Source organism: Eupeodes corollae, chromosome 1 (genome assembly GCF_945859685.1).
Source record: "Eupeodes corollae chromosome 1, idEupCoro1.1, whole genome shotgun sequence".
Taxonomy (NCBI): domain Eukaryota; kingdom Metazoa; phylum Arthropoda; class Insecta; order Diptera; family Syrphidae; genus Eupeodes; species Eupeodes corollae.
Window position 1 is genome coordinate 193,708,304 of NC_079147.1, and position 17,117 is coordinate 193,725,420.

The 17,117-nt window shown below is 33.6% G+C and overlaps 1 protein-coding gene across 5 annotated transcripts in view; it reads right to left on the reverse strand.

The window, feature by feature from the left end:
* The window catches only part of LOC129953971 (stathmin), a 408,077-nt gene that overhangs the window by 13,369 nt on the left and 377,591 nt on the right, over positions 1-17,117 (reverse strand). For 4 of the 5 annotated variants that reach the window (XM_056067542.1, XM_056067541.1, XM_056067540.1 and 1 more), the window contains 4 exons: positions 9,438-9,607; positions 2,137-2,322; positions 1,928-2,074; positions 1,034-1,189 (listed from right to left, as the gene is read on the reverse strand). In XM_056067542.1, the coding sequence (XP_055923517.1) occupies positions 1,034-1,189; positions 1,928-2,074; positions 2,137-2,322; positions 9,438-9,607 (659 nt within the window). The remainder of the gene's footprint in view (positions 1-1,033; positions 1,190-1,927; positions 2,075-2,136; positions 2,323-9,437; positions 9,608-17,117) is intronic. The other variant, XM_056067544.1, reaches the window with a different exon arrangement.

The window sequence follows — 17,117 nt, forward strand, 5'->3', positions numbered from 1 at the left end:
CATTTAGATGGCATAAAGTTGTACTTGAATGATGTATAGTCTTATGTATTATTGAACCCGCAATAAAATTGTTAAAAAACTTTTTTATTATAAGAATTTAAACTCATCTCTATAAATAATTAATTAAATTGAAAAAGAATATCTTTAATTATAAATATTAATTTCATACACTGAAATTTCAGTCTAAACTGAATCTGGCAGACGGCTATGCCACAGCCTATAATTTGTATTTTATCTTATTTGATTTGTATATATTATCAACCAAATTTGTATATTTAGTTGAATTTTTTGTGAATAAAATAAATATCTATCTATCTACAACACAATTTTTAAATCTTGCAATCACCAATTGTAGTTTGACCTTAGACTGCAATTATTTGAATGCAGTCTTTTGAGACTTCGTGCATTTTTTGCATTCATTTGAAGTCTTTGCAATGTTTTGAAGTATTGCATTCTCAAATGAAGTTTAAAATGAAATCATAAAAGATTGCATTCTTTTACAAGCCTGGTAAATATGCCTCACTTCATATTGACAATTTGTAAAATAACTTTCAAAAGTAAACACAAAGGGCAACCAAGAGTCAAAAATATAATTTATGAACTTTTAAGTAAGTAATTCTAAGAATAAACCTTATCTAATCTATTTAATAAACTATAACTATAAAAATGAATAGGAAAAAATATCCTACTTAATATTATTCACTTAGAAAATACAAAAGTATGATCTTCAAAGTGCATTCCCGTAAATTTTAAGAGATTTTAATTTAATAAAAAAGCTTCATGTAAAGTTTATAGCTAATAAATAAAAAATATGTAATTTGATTAAAATATGTAAATCACTAAAGCATTGGCAAACAAATTTTTAAAAACACAAAATAAGTTTTTTCTTTTTACACAAGAAAAAAAATGGAACTAAAAAATGATGAATAAAATAAAAATAAAATTATATTGATGAGATTTTATAATAATATAATTTTTGTTTTGATGTATAAATAAATAAATAAGAAAAATAAAATTAAAAAAATGAACCTACAAGTTTTCGAACAGTCTCGATTTTCTTTTGGATCTCCTTTTCGCGATTTTGTTCCGCTGTGAATAATTTATTTTCAATAATTCGGGCCTTCTCCTCAATCTTCTGCGTTTCCAATTGATCGATTTGATTTTTGATTTCGGCAATTTTGACAGTGTTCTACATATATATATATATAGGTATAGGTATAGTAATGTTTGTGAATTGTTTATAATTTTTTTTTTTATTTTTTAATTGTTCAATATGTATTTTTGTAGTATAGTAAAGTTTTACAGTGGGGGGAGGAGATAGGAGGATGTTTAATTTTTTAAAATTGTAAATTGTTTTTCAAAGTTTTGTTTTTTCTTTTTCGAATTTTTCGTTTGTCATCTATTCCGAATTAAAAATACTTATAAAACATATAAAATTTATTAATGATGATATAAAAATAAATTTTGTAATGATTTCTTATGCGATAAGAAAGAACCAAGGAGAATGATGGCAAAATATAAACAACAAATATTTACCTACATTCAGTATTTCAAAAAAAGTTACAAGGTATGTTTGATTATATGAAAATATATTAATTTTACAAGCAACTAAAAAGAAGAAATGAAATTTTAAAGTTTCTGGCAAAAAAGAAAATCGAACTTAGATAACAAACTTAAATCGATTATTATGTATAAAAATGTAGATACTTAAATTTTAACATCAATATTTTGTTTATAAACATACATAAAATGTAAGGGTTTTTAAAATTAGGTAAATATCGACAAAACATTTACTGAATTTACAAAAAAAAAAACAAATGGGGGATGCATATTTTTGTTTTTAAACTTTTTAAAAATTTTCTTTTTATCTACATTGATGGAGTACTATACTTTAAACATTAAAATTTAAGTAAAGCTAAGAACTTACATGCTCCTTTAGGCGTTCAAGCATCTTCTTGATATTTTCATCACGAAGAGATTGGGCAGTTTTAAGCTTCTCTTCAATGGCTTCTTTTTCAATGAATTTTTGCTGTTCCAATGTAGTGCGGGTCTTTTCAATTTCTTGAGAATGAATCTACAAAAAAAAAGATATTTTGTTTTTAAATATTTCAAATTTTCAAAATTCAAATAATAAACCTTCAATTTCTCCTTCAAATCGCTAATAATGGCCTCGCGTTTCTCAACATGTTGTTCCATCTTAGTTTCAAGTTGTTCTTTGGTCTGAGTAATAAATTCATTGTTAAGTTCATCCTTCTTACGAGTGGCTTCTTCGATTTTGGCCAATTTATTGGAAATCTCAGCCATTTTCTTGGCTTCGAGGGACTGAAAAGAAAGAATTAAAAAAAATGATTAAATCAAATTTGTTAACTGTGCGTTCTGAGCTTCAGTTTTATTAAAAGTTGACCCTTAATTTGAGCCAACATCTTTTTGTTCTTGGAAACTTTCTATAAGAGGTGCATTGTGTCAATTATATTGGAAGGAAAATTAAGAGGTAAAACTATTTTGGAACTTATACTAAGTTAAGTCTTGGCCAAATTGTGACTATGACTTTGACGTCACAATAAAATAAAAATAAAAACACAAGCAATATTACAGCTAACAGATATAAGCATTCCAAGAGCATATTAAAAAGTGAATACATATAATACTTTAGTTTTAAATTTATTACGATTAAGATTAAAAAAGTCAATATTTGAAGACACTTCATTAAAATATATAATAGATCTTGATAAAGTTTCATTACTACCATAATTTGTCATGTGAATTCTTTGGAATAAGAAGAATCTAGCTCTCATAGACCTAGCGAGAACATAGATTGGTACCAAGGTAAGAAGAGATGGACATTTAATATGGTAGCATAGTAAGTCTCTAATAAGCATTACACTATGAATTTTTCTTCTTGATTGTAACGACTTTATTCCAAGTAATTGGCATCTAGCCTCATAACTAGGACTAAAGTTCCAACCAATTTTCTTAAATATATATTTTGTAAACCGTGTTTGAATCTTTTCAATCCGATCAGAATGAACTATATAAATAGGACTCCAAATAATATCAGCATATTCCAAAATTGATCTGACGAGAGATATATACTGGGATAATAGCACGAAAGGGTCTTTAAAGTCTTTTCCATTTCGTTTTATGAAACCTACTAGCGAGTTGGCCTTGGGAACCAAATAATCGAAATGACCTTTAAAAGAAAGTTCGGAATCAAGAATAACTCTAAGTCTTTAATATTTGAAACCCTATCTAAATCCACAGATTCAATTCATAGTTGAATAAAAAAATATGAGATTTTCTGGAAAAAGAAATCGTGTTACACTTTTTGATATTCAATTTAAGGCTATTGATGTGACACCAATTTGATAAAGAATCAATGTCAGATTGCAAAAGTTGACAATCGTCCAAACTCGAAACTTTTGAAAACATTTTCAGATCGTCCGCATATAATAAGCATTCACAATAATTAAAGACCGAGACAATATCGTTAACGAACATTATGAAAAGAAGCGGACCTAGGTGGCTACCTTGCGGGACACCTGATGTACACTGAATTTTCTTAAAGTATGTATCTCCAATCTTAACTTGTTGTGTTCTACAAGATAAATATGACGATAACCAACGAAGAAAGTGAGAATGAAAACCAAAAATCTCAAGTTTTTTTTAGAAGTATTTGGTGGTTCACAGAATCAAAGGCTTTAGTAAAGTCAGTGTATACTGCGCCCACTTGAAATTTTTGTTCCATAGTATTAGTAACATACGAAGTGATATAAGTTAAATTGGTAACAGATGATCGACCGGATTCAAAACCATGCTGTCCGAAGTACAGTACAGAAGTACATAAATATTCACTTGATAGAAAATCAAGCTTTATTTTCACCATGCTTTCAAACAATTTGGGAATTGCGGAGTGTTTACAAATACCCCTATAATTGTCTACATCATTTTTAGAACCTGATTTATGTATAGGGACCAAGTAAGAAAGTTTCCATTCATCAATAAAAATACCTTCTTGTAGGGACTTGTTGAATATGCTTAGTAAAGGAGCACAGATGGAATAACAACAATTTTTCAACACTGCCGAAGGAATGCCATCTGGTCCAGAACTATAATTAGACTGAAGTGATTTTAATCCGGAATTAACTTCCTCAAAACTTATTTGGATCGAACCAATATCAAACCTACTTTTTATGTTTTTTATTGAACTATTATTAAATCCTGAATGAGAATAAATGGATTTGAAATAATTAGCGAACAATTCAACACCTCTGAAAAACATGGTATTCGGAATCCCTATCGATTTTCTTTTAGAATTGACAAATGACCAGAACGATTTACTGTTGTTTTTTATATTACTTTCAATATTCAAGATATAAGCTCTATATAGAAACTTACTAAGAACTACAAAATTTTTAAGTAATTTACTAAAATTATCATAATCCGATTGATTTTGTGAATTATTGTATTTCACGTATGCATTACGTTTTTTCCTTTTTAACTCACGGAGCTGCTTATTAATCCAAGGTGAATCCGATGATTTTTTTGAAAGAATAAGGAACAAATATTTCAAAACCCATTAATACAATTTCAATGAAGCGGTTGTACATATTTTTCAAATCAAGAAACATGAATTCATTTAACCAATCAATGTCAGAGAAATAAGTATTTAGTTGAACAAAATTAGTTTTAGAAAAATTATACGATCTAACAGTTTTTTTAACATCATTTATCGAATAAGTGTAAAACTATATTTCAAAGAATAATTCCTTATGATGAATGGATTCGTTGGATTCGAAAAAGGTACATTACTGCATTTAATGATTAGCTAAAGTTCAATCGTTTCTTTTTTGTAGATTTTTGGGACATTATACGAATTTAAAAGATTAAGTAAAATGTTAAAATCATTTTAAGCAATTAACTCAGCTTTAAAAATGATTTAGGTAATTAAGAACGATTTGTACACTTACTCGCACTTACTGTTAACATTTTGCTAAATTTAAAATAACGAAATTACTATTTTAACTTTAAGCAATGTTTTTAAATTTATATGACATCTGTCATTTTCGTAGAAAAATTCTCTTGCCCGATGAATGGAACCTCAGTATTATTTGCCCGATCCTGAAAAAAGGAGACCCTCTCAACTGCACCAACTATAGACGAATCAGTCTACTTAACATCGTCTATAAAATCTTCTCTGCCGTAATATGTAAACGTTTAAGGCCCATCGTCAACATCCTTATCAGTGTGGTTTTAGACCAGGAAAGTCCACAGTCGATCGAATATTTACATTACGGCAGATCCTGGGAAAAACCCAAGAACAACAAATCGACACCCAATATTATCTTTTCATCGATTTCAAGGCCGCATATGACAGCATATACAGGAACGAGCTGTAGAGAGCCATGTCCAGTTTTACCATCCTTGCCAAACTCGTCCGTTTGTGAAGGATTACCATGGACAATTCACGTTGGTCCATAAAGGTTGGAAACAACTTAACGGAACCTTTCGATGTTAAAAAAGGTTTTAGACAAAGTGATGCGCTGTCATGTGATTTTTCTAACATCGGGCTTGAAAGAATAGTGCAGAGCTCACACGTCAACACTAGAGGCACTATCTTTCAAAAGTCTGTTAAATTACTAACATATGCTGATGACATTGACATAATCGGAAGAACTCAGCGTGATGTCAATGGGGCTTTAGTGCGAATTGAGGCAGAGGCGGCGAAAATGGGTTTAACGGTTAATGAGGGCATAACAAAGTACATGCTGTCGTCAAGAAAGGACCACAACACCGACTTCTCGGCCTAAACGTCACCAAGGACAGACGTAACTTTGAGGTAGTCAAGGACCTCGTCTACCTAGGCTCCGCTGTAAACGCAGAAAACAACACCAGCGCTGAGATCAAACGCAGAATAACTCTTGCTAACCGCTGTTTCTTTGGGCTAAGAAAGCAATTGAGAGGTAAAGTCCTCTTTCGAAGGACCAAAGTGTCGCTATATAAGACCCTTATCATCCCCGTCCTGCTATACGGTGCAGAAGCATGGACTATGACAAAAGCAGATGAAAGCACCTTGGGTCGTTTCGAGAGAAAAGTTCTTCGTGTGATCTACGGTCCCATATGCATAGAAGGGGAGTGAAGGAGAAGATGGAACGACGAGCTGTACGGGCTGTCGGCTGTACAGCGACGTAGACTTAGCCAGAATTGTAAAAGTCCAACGACTAAGATGGCTGGGTTACGTAGAGCGCATAGAAACCAATGCTTCGAATCAACACCCACAGCAAAGCGCAGAAGAGGAAAACCGCGAGTCAGGTGGCGCGCACAAGTGGAAAGTGACCAACTTGGAGCGCGAAACTGGAGACATCTAGCTAGGGACCGAGATAGATGGAGAAGTTTGTTGGGTGAGGCCCTCTGCCCTAGTTCACACAGGACTGAAGAACTTAAGTAAGTAAGTAAGTACTTAGATTGCTCAATATTTTGAAAATTGCTACTTAGTAAAATGATAAACCCTTAGCAATAGTTTAGTTCAAATTTGCTCTCCAATGGGAAAATTCTTTAACGTTAGTTTCGGGAAGTTATGTCTTATCACTCAACGACATACAACTCAAATCATAAAATGACATAAGGATCAACAAGAGAAACGTCGTAAAAAATATCACTAAGAAAACGTTTTAAAGCTCAAATAAAACGTCATACTACCCAAACCAACTTTTAATATCGTTACGCCAAAATTCAGAAATGTCGTATCAAAAAAAAATATTACTAGGTATACTGACTGATATTGAATGATGAAACTGACAGTTCTTACTTTATTTTAAAAAATATTCTAAGGAAAAAATCCTTTTTCAAAATGGAAGAGTTTCTCTGGTCTCTATTATGCTTGACTTTTGACTTAGTAAACACACCTACGAGTAAAAAATCAAAATTTGTTTGCATAAGAAAGTGTTTGCAACCCTCTTTGCGGCTAAAGTTTGAAATTTCAGAGTTTGTTTGAAACTCTTTAAGTTGCCAAAACTATTTTTAGCGGTGACTTTAGAGACCTGAGACAGGCTTCCAAATTGTCAAAATTTATTTTGAAAATTAAAGTTATGTTAAGTTAGGGAAAAGTGGCTGCAGATTCAGAATCCACGCATTTAGGCCAAAAGAAAAGGCCCATTGTGATTACACATGAATCTAGAGAATACTTCGTACTAATCGAACCATTTTGAGCTTTTTATAAAGCGAAGAGGATATTTGATATCTTTTTTAGCTAGATCACTGGGATTATCAAAAGAGTAGTCCCCCAGTCGAAGTTCGCGTCTTAGTGAAAGAGCAGGGCTAGTGCAGAGAAGATGAGAGATTGTTTCCTCTTCTTCCTCGTCCATACAGCTCCTGCAGAAGTCATTTGAGGCTAAACCAAGTCGTATTGCGTGTCTGCCTCTAAGACAGTTTCCCGTAAGGACACCTATAAGGGAGCTAATATGAAGTCTGCTTTGAGATAACAAGTCTTTAGGTCCAGTGAAAGCCATATGAGATTTGTGGCTGCGCACGTTTTTAAATTGTGCCACCTAAAGTTTGTTATCGTAAGAGCTGTTTCTTTTAGCAGAAATTTACATGTAGCTATCGGTGAAATAGGTATGACGGTTTCATTTTTACCGAGTTCTTCGGCTCTGCAATTTCCTGTGATGTCTCTGTGGCCCGGCACCCAACAAAGGTGAATGTTAAATTGCTGCGCCATCTCCAAAAGAGACCATCGACAATCAAGGGCCGTTTGAGATTTGGTTAAGACACCGTCAAGAGATTTAATAGCAGCCTGACTGTCAGAGAAGATGCGGATATCAGAAGTTGATATCACGTCTTCTCTTAGCCAGGAGAGAACCTCTTTGATCGCTAAAATTTCAGGGTAAGTTATGCGAGGTTGAAAACCCCATTTGCTTTCTATGGCTTTCTTGAAAAGAGCTGCTGTAGCTTTTTTTAACTCTTTCCTGAATATTAGATTTTTGGAAGATATTTGGCTTCATTGGTAAAAATAAGTGGTACACCTTTTATTGAAGGAGGTACAATTACTGGGATCTTGTATTGCCGTGTAAAAAGGACTAGATCTGGTTTTTGAGGATTAATACTAAGTCCGCAGTGATCAGCCCATCTAGTGAGCATATTGAGTGCGTTTTGGAGGCGGTCATTCAGTGTATTAGGATGTTCTCCACCACCGAAAGACCTTTTCATACGAAAATCCCTCATCTTAGAGTTGATGATTCTGCTTTGTAGCATTAGATTAATCAACTCACAGAGTGAGTATTCGACATTTAGGGTCATCATAGCAAAAGTGATAGCGGATGTGTCAACGTTGTTGAAAGCGCCCTCAATATCCAGGAAGGCCACCATAGTATATTCCTTTTGCTCTAGGAAGTATTCGATAGTTCTTACCAGAGTGTGCAAGGCTGTTTCTACCAATTTCCCTTTGCAGTAAGCATGCTGAGACATCGATAGTCTCTTATCAATGCTAATACGTACATGGATATCAATCAATCGTTCCAGAGTTTTGAGAATGAATGATGATAGGCTAATAGGTCTTAGATCTTTAGGGTTGACATGCGAGCATTTGCCCGCATTGGGAATGAAAACTACCTTTACATCTCTCCATCGCTGAGGTATATAGACCAGATCTAGACAACTTTTGAAGATCTTCACAATGATGGGCAAAGTTGGTATGATTTGATCTGGACATGGAGATTTATAAGGTTCGAAATTATTCAGAGCCCATATCAATTTTTCATTTGTATCAAGACCTTGGGGAAAAGTTAAGTTTATACCCGACCTAGGACGGTTTGTTGTATTAACGGATTTGGAACTATATATGAAGTGGGTGTCTAGTAGCAGATTTAACGTTTCTTCGTCAGAGTTAATTCATGTACCATCTGAGTTTTAAATACAACTAGGCTTGGTTGGATTTGTCTAGAGAATCTTTCTTATCCTTGATGCCTCCGAGAATTCTTCTATTGAGCTACAGAAGGATCTCCATGAGGATCTTTTGGCTATTCTCAATTCATGGCACAACTGAATTATTGAAGGGAACATTTAGTAACTAAATAGTTTCATGTTATGGACCCGTGAATTGACCTTGAAGTGTGATTCAACGCCCTTTGATTATTTTCTGTGGGAATATATCGATACGATACGATTGATCACGTGGAGGAGAGTATTCACCGCAAATTTTGGAAAAAGTTATCAAAAATAGAACTTCCAGATTGGACTGCATTCGAGCCATTTGTGGCGTTTATTTCCCAAAAATCATATTTATAATTCTAGATGATTATCTTTCGAATAAGGTAAATTTCATGTCAAATAAAGTTATATACCTCTACAAAAAACCCTTTATTTGTATAGCTCATATCAAATTATGTGCAATTGTTCAATTTCATCCCGGTTTAGGTAAAAGTATTTTTATAATTTATACTTACAATACGTCTCTCCTCGGCCTCCTTTAATTTCTTTTCAATTTCTTCAACGGAAACACTCCTGCCTGGTGTAACTGGACGTTTTGGCAGTGTAACATTAGGTGCTGGTTCAGCAAGAATAACTTCATAGCTCAAACCACCTTTGGACTTTTCCTGACAACGAATTTCAGTAGCTATAAATAGACAAAAAATAAAAGATGTTAAATAAATATAAATAGACCAATTTTCGTGACATTTATCTTTGCTAAAAATTATTATTAATAAATTTACTTCCCCTCCTTTAAAAAAAACTAAAATCAATCTAACAATCCACGCACACAATTTAATTGAATTTCTTCCTTTGTCGTTCTTCCCGCTGACAAATTCAGACTCTTTCACATACAAAATCAACCTTCAAGCAAAAATCTAAAAAAAAAACAAAGAAATAGCCAGAAGCTTTTATCGAAAAGTTCAATTATTATTTCCTTTCAATGATACCAAAATAAAATAAAAATAAAAAAAAATCGTTTTATTTCTTTTACCTATACATAAATCGAAGGTGCCTACCTCAAACTGTATATAGAGGTTAGGTAGGTAGGTTATAAAGGGTGGTTAAATTTTAGGGGCCGTTGTAGATTTTTAATAAAACACAAATTATTTAGGAAATTGTTGCCATTATTTTACATTTTGATAAAATTGGTATGGTTCAATTATGTATGGAACGAAACATCGGCCAAATGTTCACCAAGACCTCGGCGGCACACCTCTATCCGATAGTTCAACTTTTCGATGACACTGAGGCATATTTGAGGTTCTTTGCCGTAATCCGCCGAATTATCCAATCCTTAAGCTCTCCAACTGTTGCGGGCTTATTGACGTAGAACTTTTCTTTCAGATCCAACAGTGTCAAATCACATGACGCATTTGGACGATTAAATTGACCGAAATAAATCATTTTGATTTGAACGCCCATTTTCATAATAAGCTTTGAATAACTTTAACCCGTTGCTTGATTGTCTATTTTCTATATACCATGGAAAATTGAGTTAGTATGAAATTAAGAAATGTCAAATAAAATGCTGATAAAAGTTTGACGTTTAGGTGTGGTTCACATTCAACATCGACCCTTAAAATTTAACCACCCTTTAAGTACCTATAGCAATAGGTATTTCTATCATTATCATCACCATCGCCAGATATCACCAAAGCAATTAAAAATACTCAATAAAATCTATACCTAGCCAAACCATTGTCATTGTCTTCATCGAAAAAAAAACAATGAAATGAAAATGAAAACAATTGGAAATCCAAATTCAAAAACAAACAAAAGTCAATTAGGTACCAAAAGTTTTGCCTTCAACCACCCTCATTTCCCTCTCTCTCTATCTTTCTCTCTTTTTGTCGTTTCCTGTTCCGGCTCCTGCTCCGGCTCCTGTTTATGTTTAGAAGACTTTTTAATTTATTTTTATTGGGAATGGCTTTTTAAGTATATAATCTAAAACCTAACCATATTGAACTTTTTTTTTCATGATGACATAAAAATAATATAATGTTTCAATAATAATAACAACAACGACACGAGCGACACGGACGGACGCAAGGACAACCAAAATTTCGGTGATTATAGGTTTAATTAAAATCGACAAAGTCATTTACACAAAAAAGAGATAAGCTTTAGCATGAAATTGCCGTTTGTCGTAAACGTAATTAACATGGAGCTCCTCTTTGGTTTGGGACACATTTTGGGACAGATGATTTTGTGTGTGTAAAATTTTAAGCGGCTATATCGTCGCTTGGCGATTTCAAAAATGTCCCCTGCCTCTAAAATGTTGTTGTTTTCAAAGTTTTACACCCTGGTCAGGGTAATGTATATAGAGGAAACCATTTAAAGTTACTTTACCAACCCCCAAATAAAAAGTCTACGTTAACCCTTTTATGATGGGGGGAAACTCTGTTTTTGATGTTGCGTTTTCTTTTTCAAGTAAAAGACCAATTTCCCTAATGGAAGTCGACTATAGTTGAGTTATTTTTCTCTTTATGCCAGGCCAAGGGATTGTGATTCATGGCTTTGAATTTTTGTGCGCTATCTGCATATGACATATTCACAATAACAAAGTTTTGTCACAAATTCCCCCTAGGAGGCGCTGTGCGGCGAAAGGGAGAATGCTAAAGTAGCAACAGCAGCAGCGCCACCACCATCGAGTGGTGTGAGTGACAGAAGCAAAGCGGCCATTAACTCGTCAACTCTCGCCCGGTCCCGGAAACATGGGACTTCCATTGCAGCAAACAGTTGTGTAGTAAATTCTACGGTATGATGGTATGATGACGATATTTCCGGACTTTGAAGAAAAGTTTCGGCATGGATTTATGACGACTACAACGACGACGAAGGATGAGGATTTTTATTGTTGTTATTTTGTTTTATTGATATAAATCCGCATGGGAGGGGTGTTGGGTTTTATATAGTCTTTTGAATTTAGTTTGGATTGATTGAATATCGACGAACGAGAAGGGGAAGTCTATATTTAACGACTTAAAGCTCGATATATACGAAATGGTTTGAAGACGTATGCGAATGAATTATAGGCCTCGTTCGTTGACGTTTATTGTTAAGTTGGTTAAGTTTTATTGACAGTGAAATTTGGTTGCAGTGTATTTGGTGTTGTGTTTTTGCTTAGAATTGTGCAAAGATTTCAAAGATAAACATTGGATAAAGTTTTAGCAGGAATAATGTAGTTTTATCCAAAGTGTTAAATAAATATCAACACTACAAGGGGTATTTTTGCTATGCGTATGTTGTTCGAAATATTGGCCTGGTTAACCACATAACTGATGGAAAGTTTGTTATAGAAACATAGATTGGATGCCTGTTTCAGTTATTTGTAATAAATCAAGAGGAATTCCATTATTTTTCCTTATAAGCTTTGATAACAGAGATTCAACGATTTTATTCATATTAAGGTTAAATACAAATGGGAATCAGGGAAGAAACCTTTAAAAGTAACATTTGGAAAAAATTAAACCTTATCAGAAATTTCAATTACTTACTTAGCCCCTAGAAGACTATAAGGTCCGTAGATAATCCTAAGCGGTACATTGGGCTTCAACTATTCTTAAGCACTTTCGTATGCTGTTTCCGGCTATATGTTTTAGCTAATTCCCTAATTTCAAAGATTTATGCCATTCGGTCTAGGTCTTAACTACTCTTTACAATATTTTGTTGGATTTCTGGAGATGTGCTTAAGCTCCTTCCAGCTCTTTTCCAATCTTGACAATTCCTCTTCTTCTGCACGTGATTCTCGGTCTTCTATGTTGTGTATGTGTGTTATGTTATAGTGGCTGTCCAAGATGGAAACGGACACACTTAGGCCGTTTAATGGCCCATTGTGATACCACATGAATCTTGAGGCTGATTATACCGATATGATTAAGATCGTTTAGAATGTTAAAGAAGAATTCTCCTAGGTAATTCTTGCGTTTTCGAGCCAGAGCTTTCCTGAGTGATTGGATTCCACTATAACCTTTTCAAAGAATGTGTCCAATCAACTCTAACTAATACCTTTGATATTTTTTAAGCATTTCGGAATCATTTCAGAAATGTTTCTATGTTTCCGTAATGTTTTTAAATGTTTATAAAATGTTTCAAAAAAGTGTCATTGATACTGATGTTTAAGATGTTTCGTAGGCATCTATTCTTCAGTTTTCCCTGGGAATCGTTGTTTCATCCTTCTAAAAGTACTGATTCCACGTCTCAGCGAAACAGTCGTAGTTTTTTTCTTCAAGTTGAGAGGGTTTTTCGTCCAACTATTGGACAACATCCCGAACACTTCTAGAAATATCTTGTTTGCTTCCACATTCACGGGAACAGGGGGGGGAGGAGGTGGGAGTATCACACTTTAATTTTTAACATATTGATTTTTAACGCCAACGATTTCAGCTTGTTATCATTTGATAGGAAGAATACATCGTCTGCCTAGTCCAGATGCTTCTTGTATGTTGCAAAAGCCTATCTTACTCCTTCGTTTCTGTGAAGTCTGCCCGCAGCACATCATTAATAACCAATTAGATCAGAATTGGTGACACACCATTTTCTGACCCTACTTTAGTACACGTCCTTCGGACCCCTTTAAGTCACCTTTACAATAGAAATTAGTTTTTTCCGGAATATTCCTCCTTTGCAAACAAATAAACTACCTCTTAACGCTTTTCTCGAAAACGATGAGCAGCAAATGAAGCAGTAATCGATATTCAATGCTTTGCTCGATGATGATTTGCAAGGTGTTGATGTTATCAATGCAGATGGATCTAGTGCTGAATCCAGCTTCTTCAGCGATAAGTGTTAGAGGAAGTGTTCAGCAACTCATGCTGCTTCTATGAGTGGTAACAGCAATTAGCTTGATGATGGCGTTGATTGCAACAATTCTGCGAGAATGTCGACTAGTCCTACTACTTTGTTGTTCTTCAGTGCTTTGGTCTTGGTACCTATATCAACCTGTTGTTACAGCACTTTGCTGTGGAATAAACGTCTTAAAATCAAAGCAAAATGTTTCTTCTATCAGCAGAGAAACATCTTTCACCGGGTGTTATTTTTAGCTTTGAAAATCAGCGACCTCTTTAGTTGTTCTATGGAGAATTCTACTATAGCACATATGTTGGCGTAACTGCGCTTATCACGTCTTCAGCCGCATTGAACCTGTTTCATCTTTATGTGATATGAGGATTGGAGCTCATTTTTAATAATTCTATCGTTGATCTTTGCCAAAGACTTTTCTGAAAGCCATGAGTTGAAAATCAGAAATTGTGGAACTAATAACTGTCTAATTTTTCCCAGAACTTAAATCTGTTTAAGCTCATAAAAGAATGTTAAAGACCGAGCATATCAAACACGCTCTGAATACTCTACGAACATAGCGTTTTTTTTTTCAAAGTTCAGAACTATTATAGAAACATACTTAGATGTCACTATTTGAAATTTGTCGAATTACTTGTCATTGTCTCCTACAGAAGATATTAAGGTTCAAAATTAAATTTAAAAATGAAAAAGGAAAAATAATCTAACGAGCAATTCATTTATTTAAAAAAAAAGTGAGAATGAGGATGAATCTGATGCTTGTGTTCTCAAAGAACGTGCTCTGAACAAGCTTTAGACCACATTCAGAACGAAAAAAGAAACACAAATTTGAAGCTCTGAATGTTCAAAGCAAAAATGGTCTCTTGTCGCTTTATTTAAAATGTTAACTCACTTTAAGGAAGAAATATACAACTTTCACTACTTTTAACCAAAACAAGCATTTCGTATTTTGCAACTTGTTTTTATATCCATGTTAATTGTTCTAAAGACTTAGAAGTCTTGTTGTTGTTTGTTATTTGCCAAAAGAATTAACTTTTTAAACTTTTGTCCCAAGGAACCTTCAAACAATAGTAAAATGGAAAACTCTTTTTTTTATCTTTCGGTCCAAATAATATACATTTTCAAATATGGAAGTATTTCCAGTTCTTTTGTTCAGTAAAAATCTACACTAGATGATTTTTAACTGAATTAGTTTTGTGTGTATTTCCAGAAACCCGACTGTACCATCCATAACTTAAAACTATATAAACTCATGTAGCAGTTACTATTTTTTTGTATTATTTTGTTTTGTTTAAACAAAAATTCTACTGCGCTCCAACAATTCTACAAAGTCAAAAAATAAAATGAAGTCACGTTTCGTTGCAATCAATGTTCTACTGCTGCAATTTTCTAATATGCGAATAAGGAAACATCATACACGTTTTCTCGTCCTCCTTTCCAAACATATGTACACATTAGACTGATTCAAAAAAAAAAACTAAAACATCACCGATTTTGGGTGCTACTATAGCTTCTACTCCAAGTTTCAGCTTTTTAGATTGATATTTTTTGTTGCATAATATGAAAACTTCTTGAAGTTTCAAATGCTACTTTCCTACAGATATTTGAATGACCATTTAAAAAAGGACTTCAAAAATTTTCATAAATAATTTCATTTCTGATAATTTAAGCAGATGATATGAAAACTACGGTATTTGATATGAACTATACTTAAAACCCAGACAACTTTTCAAGGAGTGCAAAAATTAGAAAACATGTTAACGCTTTTTTTAAAAACCATTTAATTTTTTTAAGAAACAGTCACTTTTATGATTTGAATATAACAAGTTTTTGAGTTAGCAAACAAAGAATTAGAAGACATTTGGTCTAGAGCCTTATTTCACTCAGCTCTTACCAAAACCCTAGTTCCATTGAAAATCGAAGATATTTTTTTTTTGAATCATTCTAATGTACAAACATATAAAGGACTCTTAATCAAAAGGTTTATTATACAATATATATGTATTAGAGCTTAAGCTTATATATGTATGTATGCAGAGGAAACACAACATATCGTCATAATGTTTCCGTTATTGTGTGTTACTTAAGTTTGGTGGAAACGGAAAGGACCAAAATGAAATAACCTACTTGAGTAGTTCAAGCACGAACTCACTTTCAGAGTTTGTATACACATATGGCAGTCGAAATAGAATGAGAACGGGAGGTCTTCTACATGAAGTCAGAGTCTAAAACTTCTGCACAACATATCTGCAACCATGCACAGTGCGGGTCATAACAGCCAATTAATTTCAAATCCCAAACATATACCACCAACTTACTCACGACTATAAGCCAAGGAGTGGAAGAGAAATGGGGATAAGGAAAACATGAATTTAATATTTTCTATACATAAAATACTCATATACAGCAGAGTTCCTAAAAGACAAGAATTTTAATGAGAAAGTCAAAGCCAAAAGCGTTAACTAGTTCAGGGAATGATCTAATTCCGTACGTATACCTGTACAACATATGGCTCCATGTTTGGAACACCAAAACCATCATCGTACTCTTACTCCTATCTACGAGCGAATGAAACTCATCTTCTATTTTATTCATATTTTCAAGAAACACGATATCATGTTCGAAGAATCCATCACCATCATCATCATCATCAGCTTTAGCATCATCGTGAAGCTAGCGATGTGAAAAAGAAGCTAACCCTATGTAAAGGTGACATTGTATACCTCGAACTGTCGCTCTTGCTATAACCTAACATATTTTATTATATGAAGAAGCTAAAGCTATGTAGTTGTTATAAATATGAAAAAGACTAGAAGCCCGATGGTCCACATTTATAACGGTGCATGTCAAGAGAGAGATTCTTTACACCCAGTGGTGCATGTTGCATATGCAGAATAGTGTGTCTTTCATAGGTGAAATGTGATGTGGTATCATCATCATATGCATCTATTTTGCATATTATTGCTATAAAAGGTGGAAAAGAATGTCACATAATGGTTGCCAGGTTTGCTTTTTACCATAAAACCATTTTTCTTGAAATTTAGTACAGAACATTTCGAAACTTTTATTTTTATAGTTTTCTCATACTAAAAATACAAAGGCATAATGAAAAGGAAAGACAGAGTGTGTTAAACCATTCCACATTCTTAAAGTACGGCCAAAGAAGAAACCTCTGTTCTTCACAGTTCGACGGAAGTTGAGTTCAAGAGTATGCTCAAGATTTTAAAGCGAAAGAATAATGCTTTATATCCGCTATTAAATTTAATTTAATTTTTTTAGGTTGAGGGCCTAATGACTTAGGAGTAACAACCCATAACCATTGCTGTGTGCGATACGATGTCATGTCAGGGATG